Source organism: Rhinolophus hipposideros, assembly GCF_964194185.1.
Source record: "Rhinolophus hipposideros genome assembly, chromosome: 10".
Taxonomy (NCBI): domain Eukaryota; kingdom Metazoa; phylum Chordata; class Mammalia; order Chiroptera; family Rhinolophidae; genus Rhinolophus; species Rhinolophus hipposideros.
This window is the reverse complement of record NC_138056.1, coordinates 47,541,118-47,558,835: the sequence shown is the minus strand read 5'-3', so window position 1 is coordinate 47,558,835 and position 17,718 is coordinate 47,541,118. Positions and strand designations below refer to the sequence as shown.

The following is a 17,718-nucleotide window of genomic DNA, read 5'->3' as shown; positions in this document are numbered from 1 at the left end:
TCTAGAGCAGGAGTTAGGAAAACTCTTATGGCCTTTGCTCTGCCACCTTATAAATTATGTGCACTTAGAGCGTTCACTTTAACTTCTATGCCTTAGTTTCCTCATACACACAATGAGAAGAATCCCGCCACCTCTCGTGGTATGGCTGCGTAGATGGTGCTCTGCAGGCTGCGCTGAGAGACTTACTGTCAGCACCCTGTCAGAGAGTCCTGCCTATTCAATGCTCACAGAGCTTCCCGAAACTGAAAGTAGTTCCTCTTCACAAAAAGACTGAGTACGTTTACTTTTAAATAATGCATTCCTTTTGTACTCTCAGAATTCTTCAGTTGAACTTAACTTCATCTCAAAATATTGTATGTTTGTTTTCAAAATCTCTGGTATTGCAATAATTATAGTCTTGTGTAAAACAATCTAAATAGTTATTTCAACCTCATTCTGATTAATATTCTAAATACTGTGATGATTTATTTTTAAGAATTTTTACTTTTGTGCTTTGTTATGAGTTATGTCCTTCTCAAATTCATATGTTGAAGTTTAACCTTTAGTACCTCAGATACAATTAGTTAAGATGAGGTTTTACTGGGGTAGGATGGTCCTGTATACAGTATGACTGGTGTCCTTATAAAAAGGGGAAACTGGACACAGATGTACTCAGAGAGAATACCTTGTGAAGATCAGCAGAAATCAGGGTAATGTTTCTATACACCTAGGAATGCCAAGGATTGTTGGCAAACCACCAGAAGCTAGGGAAGAGGCTTGGAACAGATTCTCCTTACAGTTGTCAGAAGGAACTAACCCTGCAAGTACCTTGATTTTGTAATTGTAGCCTCCAGAACTGTGAGACAGTACATTTCTGTTGTTCAAACCATTCTGTTTGTGGTGCTTTATTAGAGCAGCCCTAACAAACTAATACAGTGCTTAATATCCCTTTGCAGCCAAGTATAAAACTCCATGTACCCCAACCGTAATGGATAATGTGTATTTCCTGTCCAACTGAATTTTTTTGAATAGTCAGACTGCTTTAATTTTGTGGGTATATCCATGTTTTGTGGCTTTCTGACATTAGTATGTTTCTTTGCATTCATAATAATAGTATCGACTGGCATTTGATTACTTACTGTATATCTGCCCTGTTGTAAGTACTTTACAGTCTTAACCAATTTAATTTTTAAAACTAGCTCTGTGAGCTCCTTGGAGAAGTGTTTGATTTCTGGGCTGGGGCAGGGAAAATACAAAATGAACCTGGAGCTTCTTCTGGTACCAGAAAGTAAGGGAGTGTTTAAGAAACGATGGGGGCATGTTGAACGGGCACGGGAACAATGTGAAAGAACTCTCAATAGGGAAAATTGGAATAATTTGAGCAACAAAATGATGATATTAAATAACCCACAGAATTAAGATATCCATGAATGCATGCTTAAATTAATTAATTAATTAAATTCAAAATAAATAGGACTGCTCTTCATTACAGAAGAATTACTGTGGAAGACCACAGTAATGATTACTGCAGGCAAGATCCATTTGATGAATGCTAAAATTAGTGGGCAAAAGTTTGGGAAGACACAGGATATTCGTGTAGTTTCAAAGTATCTCCCCCACAGTATTTGTTATTTACAAAGGGGAAAACAGGAAATTTGTGGTAGAGAAACTCTAGAGATCACCATAACCAAGTGAGCAAGGGTAATATCACTAGGATTGAGACATGAATGTGCCATTATGTTCCCCGTGGAACAATGCACCCAAGAAAGGTACATCATTTCTGTGGTAGTCTTGCGAAAAATGTATGACCTGAATCTAAGGAGAAAATAAACCTAAATTGAGGGATCCTGTACAAAACAACTGACCAGTATTCTTCAAAAGTATCAAGGTCATGAAAACAATGAAAGATGGGAAATGTTACATATGAGAGGAGGGGAAAGAGTCAGGACAAATAAATGCAGTGTGGGATCCTGGGTTGGATCTTGGGACAGAAAAGGGGCATTAGTAGAAAAACTGGTGAAAGCCAAATAAGTTCTGTAGTTTAGTTAATACCATTGTATCACTTTTAATTTCATAGTTTTGATACTTGTGCTTTTACATAAGATGTTACCATTAGAGAAAGCTGAGTGAAAGGTATACTGGAATTCTCTGCTATTTTTGTAACTTTTCTGTGAGCTTAAAATTATTTCCAAATAAAAAGTTAAAACAGTTGTACTACTGTTATTCCCATTTTACCATGAGGAAACTAAGGCACAGAGAAGTTAAGAACTTGTCCCAGTTGTATACGGTTAGTGGTCAAGCTGGGATTTGACCAATCAACTGGTTCTAGATCTCCAGTGCTAAAACACTGAACTATACTACTTCCTTGATAAATTTTGTATAGGTGGGATATGTGCAGGAAGTGCAGGATACTTAGGTGTTCCTCAAACCATAAAAGTGAAAAAAACTAGTCACTCTGGAAAACTGAGGTATACGAACTAAATGTATTAGATAAGTTTAAGTGGTTCTCAGGTATTTTGCAGTACTGGACTTTTATAATTTATATGACAAAATTATCAATACATGTAATTTACAGTTTTTTTAAAATAGAAAGAGTAGACCTTTCTCTTAGAAAGAGAAACCTTTTTTTTTTTAAATAGAAAGAGTACACTCTCAAAATGATTTAAAAAAATACAGTGTAATAAATACATAAATGAGTAACGTAGTCATTTATTAAGTATTACCAGGTCAGTTAAGTTTGCGAACTCATCTTAGAAAAAGTGCTACATACCTCATTGCTAAATATCACTCCTGTCACCTTCAGAGTGCTCCCCTTGGGAAGATATGCACTGATGCCAGTACCTAGTCCACCTTTCAAAGCAATTTTGGAACTTTTTCTGGAAAGGCCATCAGAGCTGTCGAATTACCCTTAATGTCCTGAATGTCATCAAAATGTCTTCCTTTCGGGGCCTGCCCGGTGGCTCGGGCGGTTAGAGCTCCGTGCTCCTAACTCCGAAGGCTGCCGATTCAATTCCCACATGGGCCCGTGGGCTCAACCACAAGGTTGCCAGTTTAATTCCTCGAGGCTTGCGGGATGGTGGGCAGTGCCCCCTGCAACTAAGATTGAACAGGGCACCTTGAGCTGAGCTGCCCCTGAGCTCCCGGATGGCTCAGTTGGTTGGAGCACGTCCTCTCAACCACAAGGTTGCCGGTTCGACTCCCGCAAGGGATGGTGGGCTGCGCCCCCTGCAACTAGTAATGGCAACTGGACGTGGAGCTGTGCGCCCTTCACAACTAAGACTGAAAGGACAACAACTTGACTTAGAAAAAAGGCCTGGAAGTGCACACTGTTCCTCAATAAAGTCGTGTTCCCCTTCCCCAATAAAATCTTTTTTTAAAAAAAGTCTTCCTTTTAATATTTCCTTTATCTTCGGGTGAAGAAAGAAGTCATTGGGGGCCAAATCAGGTGAGTAGGGAGGGTGTTCCAGTACAGTTATTTATTTCCTGGCTGAAAATGCCCTTACAGGCAGTGCCGTTTGAGCTGGTGCATTGTCGTGATGCCAGAGCCATGAATGGTTGGTGAAAAGTTCAGGTCGTCTAACTTTTTCACGCAGCCTTTTCAGCACTTCCAAATAGTAAACTTCGTTAACCGTCCAGTTGGTACAAATTTATAGTGAATAATCCTTCTGATATCAAAAAAGGTTAGCAACATCGTCGCAACAAGTTCGTGAACTTAATTAAATTGTCACACGTCATGTACCAGACATAATTGTATGTGCTATAGCTTTATACAACTGGCAGTACAGGAGTTTTGTTTACACCATCGTGACCACAGACATGAGTAATGTGCTACTACGTCAGGACAGCTACAGCATCACTAGGTGATAGGAGTTTTTCAGCTCCATTGTAGTGGTCTTATGGCACCACTGTCCTAACACGCAGTCATCTTATGTGCCATTGTTATGTGGCACATGACTGTATTTGGATTTAAAATAAATCGGCTGTCTTCTCAACGTGTTTTCTTTTTGTCCTGGACATTTCTATTTCTCTTGTGTTATTTGAATTCGTAGTCTTTTTTTTTCTTTTTTCTTAATTCACAGTCTTTTAAAAACGATTCCATATTCATTACTTTATTAATTGGGAAGTTACTCATTGTTATCCTTTTATTTGGTGATTACCCTAGAAGTTGTGGTATGCAGCCTGGACAATGAAAGGACCTTAGAACTGCAACTCTATTTACCACTCCTCTTCCTGACTTTACTTACTGCGTGTATTTTCATTGTGTATATGTGTGTGTAAAACCGTGTAAAATGTTACTATTGTTTCAAACTGATTATTTTGATTTTTTTTGTAAGGAAAACTTTATTGAAGTATAACATATATAAAAGAAGACAAGTCGTAAGTACAGCTTAAATGAGAAAATTTGCTAGTTTTACTCCTGTTCTTATGTAAGTTATTTCTTACTGTAAATTAGTAAATTTCACCTTCTGGCTTTAAAACCTCAGTTTCCTGAGTTTTATTGTAAGTATATCCTAGTGAGCTTTATCTACTTTTATTGCATTGTCGTATGCCAGACTCTGGACTACCTTAGTAGTCAGTGCTGTCTACTTGGTAAAGTTTCTTTTCGTTGATTGTATTCAGTGCCAGGCAGGGACCAACACTATGAGTATATCCCTGAGCAAAATAAATGAGGTTCCTGTTCTGCATCTTACCCTTTGTAAGTTAGGGAGGGAAACAGTAAAAAAATGCACGAACAAGATAATTTGAGATATGTTATATTGCCAGTTTTTCTTATTTTTCCCCATACGAAAAAGTGGATCATGTTTTTCCTTATATTAAATTTCTACACTTAGACTTACAGTTTTTGAGTAAAGTCAGTGCTGGTAAAGTGAGTCTCATGCTAGTACTTACTTTGGACTTAACACTGGACTGTTTTTGAGGATTCAGATTATTTCCAACTCGTCGTTTTATCCTTAAGATACATTCATAGATGGATGTTGATTTTGTTGTAGGAATAGAATAAAAGCCCTGCTGTCATCCAAAATACTTGTGGGAGTACAATCTTAGGCTGCAAGTAATTTTGAAAGGTAATGTTTTTCTTTCCTTCAGGCGTAACCATATCTGATATTGAATTTATAAGTTCATAATGTAAGCAGGAAAAAAATGTTCCACAAAATTAGGTTACATGAGCAAAAAGTCTGAGAGGCTCCAAGGTACATGTTATGCTTGAAGAATAACTAACAGCTTTCCATCATTGTCAGATGAAGTTTATGTTTAACAAGGATAGGAGATGAAACTAGAAGGCTAGGCTTAGGTTTGACTATAAAGGTCCTTGACTGTCTGTTAAGAATTTTTAACTTTGTCTTATGGATATTTGGGTGACTTGGAATGTTTTATAAATTGAAAAAGAATACCTCCGCTAGTATAGAAGCTGGATGCTTTGTACAGTGCTTTCCTTTCATGTTCACTTTTGTATGTGTATATGTTTATCTCTCAGTGGATTGTAAACTTCTCTGTGGTTAGAGCCTTACTTACTCATTTTTGTTTTTCATTCTTATCCCCCAACCTCCATGTTCTTTAACACTTAGTAGTTTGGGGATGAAATGAGAAAAAAATAGTTGCCATCCAAGCATTAAAATATTTGCTTACTTGTTATTTATCTTTGTTAAGAGTAGCCAGTGGGTCTTTACCTTTATGGATCTTTTTTGTCTTCATCTCTTACGTAGGTAAGTTTTTTTTGTTTTTATTTTGGATGTCTCCATTTCATCATCCTGAAAACTAACACTATAGGTCTAATGCCTTTAACATAAATATTGTTGTAAAGGAATAAAGCACCTTTATTAAAAACAACTTTTGAGCAATAGATGTGAAATTATTTATTTTAACAAATATATACAACCGAACTCATTCTCCCCATTTTTTAATATGATTATACAAGTGTAGTTGTAGGGTTTTTTGTTTTGTTTTTGTTTGTTTTCTTGCTTTAGGAGAAACAACGTTTATTCAATTTAGGTCTTTAGAGAAAGGCTACAACATTTATTGAACTTAAGTGTTGTTGACTAGGTTAGCTGGATTTGAAGTAGCGTTAGCGAGGTGTAATTGATTCTTTGTTTTGGAATAGAATTGCATCACCTAGGTGAGACATCTTGGATATGATATTGCAGTGTGTTGCTTGCAGCTGAGCTTTTCTGCTGTGGTCCCTAGATACCTTTTTCAGCTGCCTTCATTATTATGATGGAATAGTGACTACAGATTGTGGGTTTTTTGTTTTGTGTGTGTGTGTTGTTTTGGGTGTTTTTTTGCTTTTTGTTTTTATTTGCTTAACTGTGTTACTAAAATCATAGCATCTGTCTGGAGCTACTGGTATCATAGCACCATAACCTTGTATAGTGGTTTATTTTTGTAGGAAAACGTTAGAAAATGTAAATATCTGGTTGGCTTGTTTCAGTATTATCTGACCAGTATAACTAACCAAGAATTATAAAGCGGTTCATAAATTTTCATATGTATAGGCTGTAGAATAATTAAAACTTCTTTTGTGCAAACATCAGTCTTATATTCTTTCAATCCTAAATATTCTTGAATTCTAAGTATATTATTTGAGGAATTACTTTACCATTTATAGAAATTTTCTCTCAAATTAGTATACCTTGGTCTTCTAGAGGCCCAATAATTAGTTTCTCTAACCTTTAATAATCAACCTTTTTAAAAAACTTTCCTTTTAGTTACCTTTGGTGTTCAAATATTAGATTTTTTAAAAATCCCCCATTATTTTTTGGTAATGAGAGGTGTTGTTTTTTTTCAGTGTGGTAAAATATACGTAACAAAATTTACCCTTGACATTGTACCACCATGAATTTTCAGTAACAGCTTTATTGGCATAAAATCACATACCATACAATTCACCCATTTAAAGTATACAATTCAGTAGTTTTTAGTATCGTCATAGAGTTGTGCAGCCATTATCACACAGTTTTAGAATATTTTCATCACCTTCAGAAGAACTTCTGCATCCCTTTACCATTACCACCCAATTCCTCTGCTCTCCACCCACCCTTAAACAACCACTAATCTACTTTCTTTATATATTTGCTTATTCTAGACACTTCATATAAATGTAGTCATATCATATGTAGTCTTTTGCTACTGAACTCTTTTACTTAGTGTAGTGTTTTCAAGATTCATCCTTGTTGTGGCATGTATCAGTACTTCATTCCTTTTTATGCCTGAATAAGATTGCATTGTATGGATATACCGCATTTTGTTTTATTAATTCCTCAGATGAAGATCTGATCCAGAGATGAATTTTAAAACAGTATTTTATGTCACTTCTTTCTTACTCTTAGAAACAGTCTAGTTCTTGCAGCCCTAATACCCCTCGCTCCTAGGACTCTCTCTCTTTAGTCTTTATATCCCTAGGGATTATGCTTTGATTCACTGAATGAAGTAGACCTGAACCTCAGTTTCCCCAGGTTACTGTCTGGGTAGTTAACTAAATTGGTTCATGGTCTAATCCTAGTTCTTTTTGTTAGGACCCAAGTAAATACCTGCTTTGCCTTTTGTGAGTTCCATAGAGATGTCAGCATAATTGGTTGTTTTACTCCATTTTTTCTCTTTATTTTCTCAACTCTTAACTAAATAAATACTCTTTACTTGTGCTGTTCATTTGAGAGATTGTTGTCTATTATTGGGGCTGTATGTTTCTTCATTATTGTTATGTAGTAGAACTCTTGCAGATATTTCCCGTTAAATTAATTGCAGTTCTCTGTAAAAGAATTGCTTGAGAACCCAATGTAATATGTTAACTGAGTGAATCTTTTTTTCTTTTCATTTCAGTTGGAAAGACATCCTTGATCACCAGATTCATGTATGACAGTTTTGACAACACCTATCAGGTATTTTGTTTTTGCCAACTTCCTGGGTGTCTCTATTTTGTGTTATAAGTAATACTCAAGGTCTTTTAAAAAATTCATTTATTTACATGCAGTCATAGATGTAAGCATTTTTCTGTAATCTGTAAAATTCTATGTAAATATAATACAGAATCAAATGATTTTGCTCAGTGCTAACACTTTTTCATTTATCTCTTCTAAAGTCTATTGAAAGATTCTCGATAATGCCATCCATGATAGAAGTAAGGATGATTGTAGATATTTTCTTATAGAAATTTTGTCCAAGTGTAGGATTCTCTGACATTTTGATCTATTCATGAAGTCAAGAATAAGGAGATTTGGGAAATTATAAATATGTGGAAATTAAACAACACATTCCTAAGTAACCAATGGGTCAAAGTCAAAAGCACATGGGAAATTAGAAAATATTTTGAGACAAATGAAAAATAAAAAACAACATACCAAAACTTATGGGATACAGCTAAAGCAATGATATAAGGAAACAAAATACATTAAATCGATAATTTAACCTTCTATCTTAAGAAAGTAGAAAAAGAAAAGTAAACCTAAAGCAAATGGAAGAAACTTAAAATTAGGTTTTATTATTATTCATGCATAGTGAGGCCAACAGAACAGGAAATTTTTGCCACTGAAAAGATAGTTTGGGGTGTTCCATTGGCTCAGTTGGTTAGAGCACAGTGCTCATAACACCAAGGTTGCCTGTTCGATTCCCACATGAGCCAGTGAGTTGCACCTTCCACAACTAGTTTGAAAACAATGACTTGACTTGGAGATGATGGGTCCTGGAAAAACACACTGTTCCCCAATATTCCTCAATTAAAAAAAAAAGAAGAAAGAAAAGATAGTTTGTTATCCTCACAGATCCCAAGAGGAAGGGGACTCCATGCCTTGGGAAGGAGCCACATGCAGAAGCACTTCTGTTGGTTAGGAGGTGGGGGCCAGAAGTGGGGAAAGTGGGCAAGAGCCTTTATTGTGGTTTCTGTGGGAAGGATGGGTGAGACCAGGTAGGCAGATTTGGGATTGCCTAGTTCGTATAATTTCAGCGGGCTCTAGGGTGTAGGCGCTGTTCCTAGTTATCTGGTTCGTGGCCCTGGGATGAGGGCCAGTGAATAGTGACCCTGAGTGTTATAAATAAGGTAGCTGGAGCACAGGCTCTGGGTTGGTTGGTTTGCATATGAAAGGCGCCCTCACAAGCATGTTTACTATCTCCGAATTGGCAGGCCCTGGGAGGGCCAGTCCCTCCAGTGTCAGCAACGTTGCAGCTATCAAAGCAAATAAAATAAAACAAAAATACAGAAAAAGACATGCTTTAATTCAGAAGCTAATAAAGATTAGGCAGAAATATATGAAAGAATAGGAAAACAATAGAGAAATTGAATGAAACCAAAAGTGGTTCTTAGAAAGGATCAACAAAATCGACTAACCTTTAGACTAATCAAGAAAAGAAAAAAAAGATTTAAATTACTAAAATAAGGAGGACCTTGCTACTGACCATACAGGAGTAAAAAAGGATTATAAGGGAATACCATGAACAATTACGTCCACAAACTAGGTAACCTAGATGAAATGGAATATTCCATAAAAGATACAAAGTACTGAAACAAACTCATGAAAAAATAGAAAATTTGAATACACCTTTAATAAGTAGTGAGACATAAATAGTGATCAAAAACTGCCCATGAAAAAAATACCAGGACTAGATGGCTTCGCTGGTCAATTCTATGAAATGTTTAATGAATACCAAAACTTAATAAACTTCTAAAAAATAGAAGAGGAGGGAACACTTCCCAACTCATTCCATGAGGTCGGTATTACTCTGATACCCAAACCAAGGACATCAAAATTAAAATTACATACTAATATTCTTTATAAATATAAAGACAACAATCCTCAGCAAAATTATTACCAAACGAAATCTGGCAGCATGTAAAAAGGATTATATACCCTTTACCAAGTGGGATTGGTAGGTTAGCACCAGGATTGCAAGTTTGTTCAACATACAAGAAGTAAGGTAATACACCATATGAATAGAATAAAAGACAAAGTCACATGATCATTTCAATAGGCACAGAAAAAGCATTCGACAAAATCCAATAGCCTTTCATGGTTAAAAACACTCAACAATCTAGGATTATAAGGGAATTAAACACAATAAAGGTCATCTATGAGAAACCCACAGCTAACATTATACTTTATGTTGAAAGGCCAAAAGCTTTCTCTTTAAGATAGGAACAAGATAATGATATCTGCTCTCAGTTACATATGTGTGTGTATATAAATTTTATGTATATCTAAGTTATATGTATTTTAGTTTAAACTGCTTAATTGTAAAACACAAATCCAAGAATAAACTAAAAAGAGTAAATTAGTAATCTTAAAACCAAGTACTTTTCACTGGGATCCTAAGCACTTGCAAATCTTTCTCTGTATTAACTCTTTGAAATGTTCTTGTTAAAATAAAAGAATAAAATGGCCCCTTTTAAGTATCTATTTTACATCTGTATCACTGTGTAGTAAATATAAAAACTTGCTTTCAATTGTTTTATATTAGTAATAAATCAAATGTTAATCAGGTTAAAGGAAAGGTTAGCTTTCATAGTTATTAACTGCCACTGTCTCAATTATTTATCAAACCATTTTTACTTCTCTGAAAGGTTTTAGTGTAAATTTAAAATCTGAATCTTGTCCTTTTTTTGGTATGTATTTTTCCCACATTTGAAATACGTATTTTATTTCAGGAATATGCCTTCTGATTCGAATACTTGATAAACTGAAAAACTTAGGCATTTTCTTTCTAGGAATGCCATATAATGAGCTCTAGCGTCAGAAAAACCTTTATTTACATCTTAATTCTACCATTTAGTAATTGGGTGGTTTTTGTACAAATTGTAGAAATTCGGACAAATTTTTTCTTTTTGGAAAAATGCTCTATTCTTTTGTGACTATTGTCAATTTATCATTCAGAAAAACGTTGATTGTTTTTATTTACTTCTTTGAAAATCTTAGCACTTGTTTCATAATACTGCTCTCTGTTTTAACTTGTCAGCATTGTAAGCAACTGTAATATTCACACAGGAGATCCCATACTTCTGACCGACTGGCTTTAAATTGGGGGTTCCCAAGGCCCCCCCTCCTTGGGTTTGGTAATTTGCTAGGCTGGTGTACAGAATTCAGGGAAACACCTACACTTACCAGCTTATTATAAAGGATGCATAAGAACAGCTAGATGAAGAGGTACATAGGGTGAGATCTGGAAGGATCCCAAGTGCAGGAGCTTCTGTCCCCGTGGAATTTGGGGTGTGTCACTCTCTGAACCCCTTTACTTAGGGTTTTTATGGAGAGTTTGTGATATCTGGTTTATTCAGCCATTGGCCATTGATGATTGAACTCAATCTCTAGCCCCTCTCCTCTCCGTGGGGGTCAGAGCTGAAAGTTCTAGCCCTCTTATCACCTGGTTGGTTCCCCCATCCTCAGGGGCTTTCTAGAAATTGCCTTATTAATATTAAATCTGGTGTGGTTGAAAGGGTTGTGTAAATAACAAAAGACTCTTAACCTTTATTGCCTTGTTTTAGGAGGTATTTCAGGGGCTAGGAACGAAAACCAAATATTGTAACAAAAGATCCTCCATTCACTCTTACCGTGTTTCCCCAAAAATAAGACTGCGTCTCATATTAATTTTTGCTCCAAAAGACGCATTAGGGCATATTTTCAGGGGCTGTCTTTATTTTTTCATGTACAACAATCTACATTTATTTAAATGCAGTCATGTCATCTTCTTCTGGAACATCATCATAACATAGTAAATGCGTTTGGCTGATGATCTTAACTGGGGCTTATTTTTGGGGTAGATCTTATTTTTGGGGAAACACGGTGTCACTTAGAGTTTTAGGACCTTTGGCCAGGAAACTGGGACGAAGATCAAAACATATTTCTTATTATATCATAGTATCACACCAGTGAACTCTATGTTGGTAAATGCGGTGGTCATTTCTTAGTCCTCATCTTACTTGATCTGTAAGCAGCATTTAACATAGTTTAACACGACTTAAAACTTGTTTTCACTTGGCTTTCAGGATACCACACCTGACTCATTTTTCTCCTGCCTTTCTGGCTTCTCTTTTTCAGTTTATTTTGCTAGTTCTTCCTTTGCCTCTCCAGTCTGTAAATGTTGGTTGCTTCAAGGCTTGGTCTTCAGGGTCCATACTCACTCCCTAGTGATCTTACACAAATCTTATGGCTTTAAGTGCCCTGTGTACTGATTCCCAAAATGTTAATGATTCTTAAATTTATAGGTTTAGCCTAGACCTCTTTCTTCGCAATTCCAGATCCATATACAGAGGGTGCCAAAAAAATGTATACACATTTTAAGAAAGGAAAACTGTATTAAAATTGTAATACTCAATATAAACCAGTAACAAAAGATGAATGGAAGTCACATTTGACTTCTGCAATTACAAGAGGTGCTCAAAGTGGTTACCATCAGCATCCAGACACTTCTGATTACGGTGAACTATTGCTTGAGCAACGGTGACCAAAGTTTCCACTTGTATATGTTTTTTTGGCATGCCCAGTATTTAGCTGCCTACCTGACATCTCCATTTGGTTGTCAGTTGGCGTCTCAAACGTGGTATATTCAGAACTGATCTCTTAATATTCCCCCTCAAACCTTCTTTTCCTGTCATCTGTCCCATTTCAGTTAACAATAAAGCCAAGCTCAGTTTACCTTGGTGTCACACTCAAATCCTCTTTCTTTCATATCCCACTTATAGTCTATCAGCAAATCTGCTTTTCAAATTACATTTGAATTCTTCTACTTCTCCCAACCCAGCTAAAACCACACTGGTCCAAGTCACCAATAATAATCTCTTAAATGATCTGCCTGCTTCCCTTGTGCACTATTAGGTTAATTTCAACAAATAGAATGATTCTCTTGTAAGTTAAAAGTCAGTGATAACAATGTTCTAAAATTGATTGTGGTGATAGTTGTATAATTATGTGAATATGGTAAAACCTATGAATTCTGCACTTTTTATTTTATTTTATTGGGGAAGGGGAACAGAACTTTATTGGGGAACAGTGCATACTTCCAGGACTTTTCCAAGTCAAGTTGTTGACCTTTCAATCTTAGTGGAGGGCGCAGCTCAACTCCAGGTCCAGTTGCATTAGTTGCAAGGGGCGCAGCCCACCATCACTTACGGGAGTCGAACCGGCAACCTTGTTGAGAGCCCGCTCCAACCAACTGAGCCATCTGGCCACCCTGGAGCTGAGCGCTAGCTCATTGATTTCATCGTAGTTGCGGAGGGCGCCGCTCGCTGGCCCATGTGGGAATTTGAACCGGCAGCCCTGTTGCCCAGAACTCGCGCTCTAACCAACTGAGCCACCCGTCTGCCCCGAATTCTGCACTTTAAATGGTTGAATTGTGTGGTATGTGAAATACATCTCTATGAAGCTGTTTTTTAAAAAGTAAGCCATATAAGGTCATTCTTTTGAATATTCCATCTTATTCAAAGTAAAGTTGTTAGTTCCCCCCCACACACACTATGTTATATATTTTATCACTATGCTGTATTTTTTATAAAATTTAATTATTAGAAAAATGAGGAAAGAAAAAACATTTTAAAAAAGTCTGCTGGATATGTGCTTGGCTATTGATTACTATAAAAGCTTGTAAGTGCTTATTCCTCAATTTCCGTACTTCCCTGGCCATGCACTGGTAACAGTTGGGAGTAGCACCCGTCTTTCAACTATTCTTTGAATAGCATTAGCCTGTTAAGTCCCTGCCATCCTCCCTACCTCGTTACCTTTGTGATCTCATGTCTACTTTCCCCTCATTGTCAGATCTTCAGCTGCAATAACCTCCTTGCTGTTCCTTGAACTTGTTAGGCCCTTTCTTATCTCACAGTCTTTGAACCTTGTAGAAAGCTCTAAACCCAAACATCTACATGGGTATTTTTGTTTGATAATTCTAGAATCTTGGGGACAAATATATGTGGCTCATTATATTATCTCCATTCTTTTAGTTGATAATTTTTCATATACATTTTTATATTTTTTTAAAAGTCATAAGTTGATCACGTCAATGGATGGAGCAAAACTATTTGACAAAATCCTATACCTGTTCATGATAAAAACCCACAGTAAACCAGACGTAGAGGGCAACTTCCTCAACTTGATAAAGGATATCTACAAAAAATCTATAGCTAACATCATACTTAATGGAGAAAAGCTCAAAGATGTCCTACTAAGTTAAGAACAAGGCAAGGATGTCCCCTCTCACCACTGCTTTTCAGCATTGTACTGTAAGTCCTTGCAAATGCAATAAGGGAAGCAAATGGGGAGGGGAGAGTATACAGATTGGGAAGGAAGAAATAATAGGAAGATACGAAGAAATAGGATACAAGGTTAATATATAAAGTCAGTTGCTTTTCTGTATACTGCCGTGTTTCCCCAAAAATAAGACCTAACTGGAAAATAAGCCCTAGCATGGTTTTTCAGGATGGCATCCCCCGAACATAAGCCCTAATGCATCTTTTGGAGCAAAACTTATTATAATAAGACCCAGTCTTATTTTCGGGGAAACACAGTAACTATATACTAACGGTGAGCAAGTGGAATTTGAGATTTAACACAATACCATTTACATTAGCACCTTCAAAAATGAAATATTTAGATATAAATTAACAAAATATGTACAAGATCTACATAAGAAAAGGTACAAAACTCTTATGAATGGTATCAAAGAACTAAATGGAGAGATAGTCCATGTACATGAACAGGAAGACTCAATATTGTCAAGAGGTCAGTTCTCAACTTGATCTATAAATTCAGTGCAATCTCAATCAAAAACCCAGCAAGTAATTTTGTGGCTATTGACAAACTAATCAATTCTGAAATTTATATGGAAAGGCAAAAGACCCAGAATAGCCAACTCAATATTGAAGGAAGAGAACAAAGTAAAGGACTCATGCTACCCAACTTCAGACTCACTATAAAGTTACAGTAATCGAAATAGTGTTCTAATTGACAAAACAGTCCACAAATAGACCAATAGAACGAGGTTTGAAAATACTTCATTTTTGAAACTTGTGTTTCTTTTTTACTCTCATACTATCACCACACTCACAACACTTCTGATACCAGATATTTGTGTGTGGGGGAGGGGGGGGGGTTCCCATACAAGCAAGTCTGTAACACCAGCTGGGTGTTGCACAGTTTAACTCAGTTCTTATCTAAGCAGTGATTGCATCAGATCCCACAGATTAAAGATTCAGTCTCACGAGACTGCCCCCCACTTCACATGGCAATTGCAAGTAGTAGGTCCCTAGGTTATCCACAGCTTCTGTCCTATTCACTACAAATTTGAGATTCCCACGACCTCCTCCCCTTTCAATTTGATGATTTGTTAAAACAGTTCATAGAACTCAGGGAAATACTCTCGTATGTTTACCAGTTTAATAAAGAATAGAACTGGGTGGCCGGATGGCTCAGCTGGTTAGAGCGTGTGCTCTTAACAACAAGGTTGCCAGTTCAAAGGATGGTGGACTGCGGCCCCCGTTGAAAACGGCAACTGGACCTGGAGCTGAGCTGCGCCCTCCACAACTAGACTGAAGGACAATGACTTGACGTGGAGCTGATGGGCCCTGGAGAAACACACTGTTCCCCAATAAAATTTAAAAATAAATAAATAATAGAATAAAGAATACAGGTGAACAGCGTATGAAGAGATACATAGGGTGAGGTCTGGGTGGTTCTCAAGTACAAGAGCTTCTGTCCCCATGGAGTTGGGGTACATTACCCTCCTGGTCTGTTGATGTGTCCACTAAGCTGGAAGCTCCCCAAACCCCATACTTCTGGGATTTTTATGGAGGCTTTGTCTCTAGGCATGATCAATCAGTAACTCCATTTCTAGTCCCTCTCCCCACTTTGGAGAATGGGGTGGGGCTGAAAATTCCACGCTTCTAATTGTGGCTTGGTCTTTCTCATGATTAGCCACCATCCAGGAGCCACCCAGAGTCACCTCGTTAGAACACAAGATGCTCCTAGTGCTCTTATCACTTAGGAATTTCCAAGGGTTTTAGAGCCCTGTTTCAGGAACTGGGGGCAGAGACCAATATATGTATTTTTTATTATCTCAGAGAGTTCAGAAATAGACCCACATATAGTCAACTGATCTTTGACAAAGGTGCAAAGGCAATACAGTGGAGCAAAGATAGTCCCTTCAACAAATGGTGCTAGAACAGTTGGACATCTACAGCAAAGAAATGAACCTAGGCAGTTACACCCTTCACAAAAATTAACCCAAACTGGATCACCTATGTAAATGTAAAACAAAACAGTAAAACTCCTAGAAGATAACATTGGAGAAGAGCTAGATGACCTTGGATATGACAGTGACTTTTTAGATAAAACACCAAAGGCACAATCCATAAAAGAAACAGTTGATAAGTTGAACTTAATTAAAAACTTCTGCTCTGTGACAAACAATATTGAGAGAATGGGAAAACGAGACATAGACGGGGATAAACTATTTGCAAAAGACACATGACAAAAGACTGTTATCCAAAATATAAAAAGAGCTTTTAAAATCAGGTAGAAGTAAAGAATTTGTTCTTTACATTTTGATAAATTTTGACAGATGTGTGCACTGCTGAAGCTACCACCACAATCAAGATTAAGAACATTTCCAGCATTCCAAATGGAAATTTGTTTTTAATTAAGCCTTTTATAAAAAACAAAGATCATAGAACTGAGATCATAAATCTGATATTTAAGGAAAATCACTTCTTATAAAGTAGATGAATATGTACTGTTTATATTTTATTATTTGTTTGAATATTTCAGAAATGGTTTTGTCACACATTAAGACATTATGAAAAGAGCAAGTTTAGAAATGAAAGTGAGTTCATTCAGCAAGGATGCTTCAGATTCTTCTGGACCCTTTAGACCTAATATCACCAATTTTTTGCAACTATAGCTTACAGGCTTTAAACTGACCTTCTCTTGTATATGGTATTTTTATTCTTAGCAATGCTTCTATCTCTCCTCAGTGTAGAAGCTACAAATACCAGTCTCAGGGACTAAAAGAAGTATTGATGTCATTGAGCCATATGTGAAAAATTCCTGAGAGTGTTTAAGAGTGAATCTTTGGGAGTAGAACCAAATAACATAGGCTAAAAAGTCTGAACTAGGGTTAGAGTCTTAGGCTAAAGAATTATTAGCTAGAGCCTGTATTTAGAGTTCTCTGGGTGTTTCTAAAGTATTTTCTTATACCCAAGTTCTCTGGGATTAAGGAGATTTTTCAGGTGTATCTGAAATTGCTGTTGATATTTCTTCATGCGCTAAGACTTGCTGCTCTTCATTCAGACACACATCAGGACACTGATGTTGATGATTATATAGAATTTGACAGAATAAGGAAAGGTTTTGATTTTTTATGAAAAAGTTGTTGCTAAAGAAGCCAAAATATTGTGCTTTGGCATTAATAGGAAATGCTAATTAACAATGTAAGCTACAAGTTTTTGTAAGAATTAGTTGTAGTCCTAGAAATTATTTTAGATTTGGAGGGTATAGCACACTATAACCTTCCATAGGGAAATAGGCTTGACAGTATATCAGGTATTATTTTGAATGAAGAATTGACCATATGTGGTTAGCTGCCAATTTGGTTATCAGGTGAAGAGTTCTTTAGTAAATCATTTGAATATTCCCTACCCCGATGCCCACCACACACACAGCAGAAAATCTTAAATGAATAATTAAAGAGCTAGTCTCATTGCTAGAAATTTATCATTGGCTTTATGTGAGCCATATGTAAGGTATATCTGAAACTTAAGTGAAATTTTATTTC

At 36.5% G+C, this 17,718-nt stretch overlaps 1 protein-coding gene across 4 annotated transcripts in view; it reads left to right on the top strand.

Annotated features, from left to right (window-relative positions):
* RAB6A (RAB6A, member RAS oncogene family) overlaps positions 1 to 17,718 on the top strand; it is a 60,445-nt gene that overhangs the window by 15,942 nt on the left and 26,785 nt on the right. For 2 of the 4 annotated variants that reach the window (XM_081061695.1, XM_081061696.1), the window contains exons 2-3: positions 4,971 to 5,045; positions 7,795 to 7,853. In XM_081061695.1, coding sequence (XP_080917821.1) covers positions 7,824 to 7,853 — 30 coding nt within the window. In that variant the 5' untranslated portion in view covers positions 4,971 to 5,045; positions 7,795 to 7,823. The remainder of the gene's footprint in view (positions 1 to 4,970; positions 5,046 to 7,794; positions 7,854 to 17,718) is intronic. The other 2 variants (XM_081061694.1, XM_081061693.1) reach the window with 1 other exon arrangement.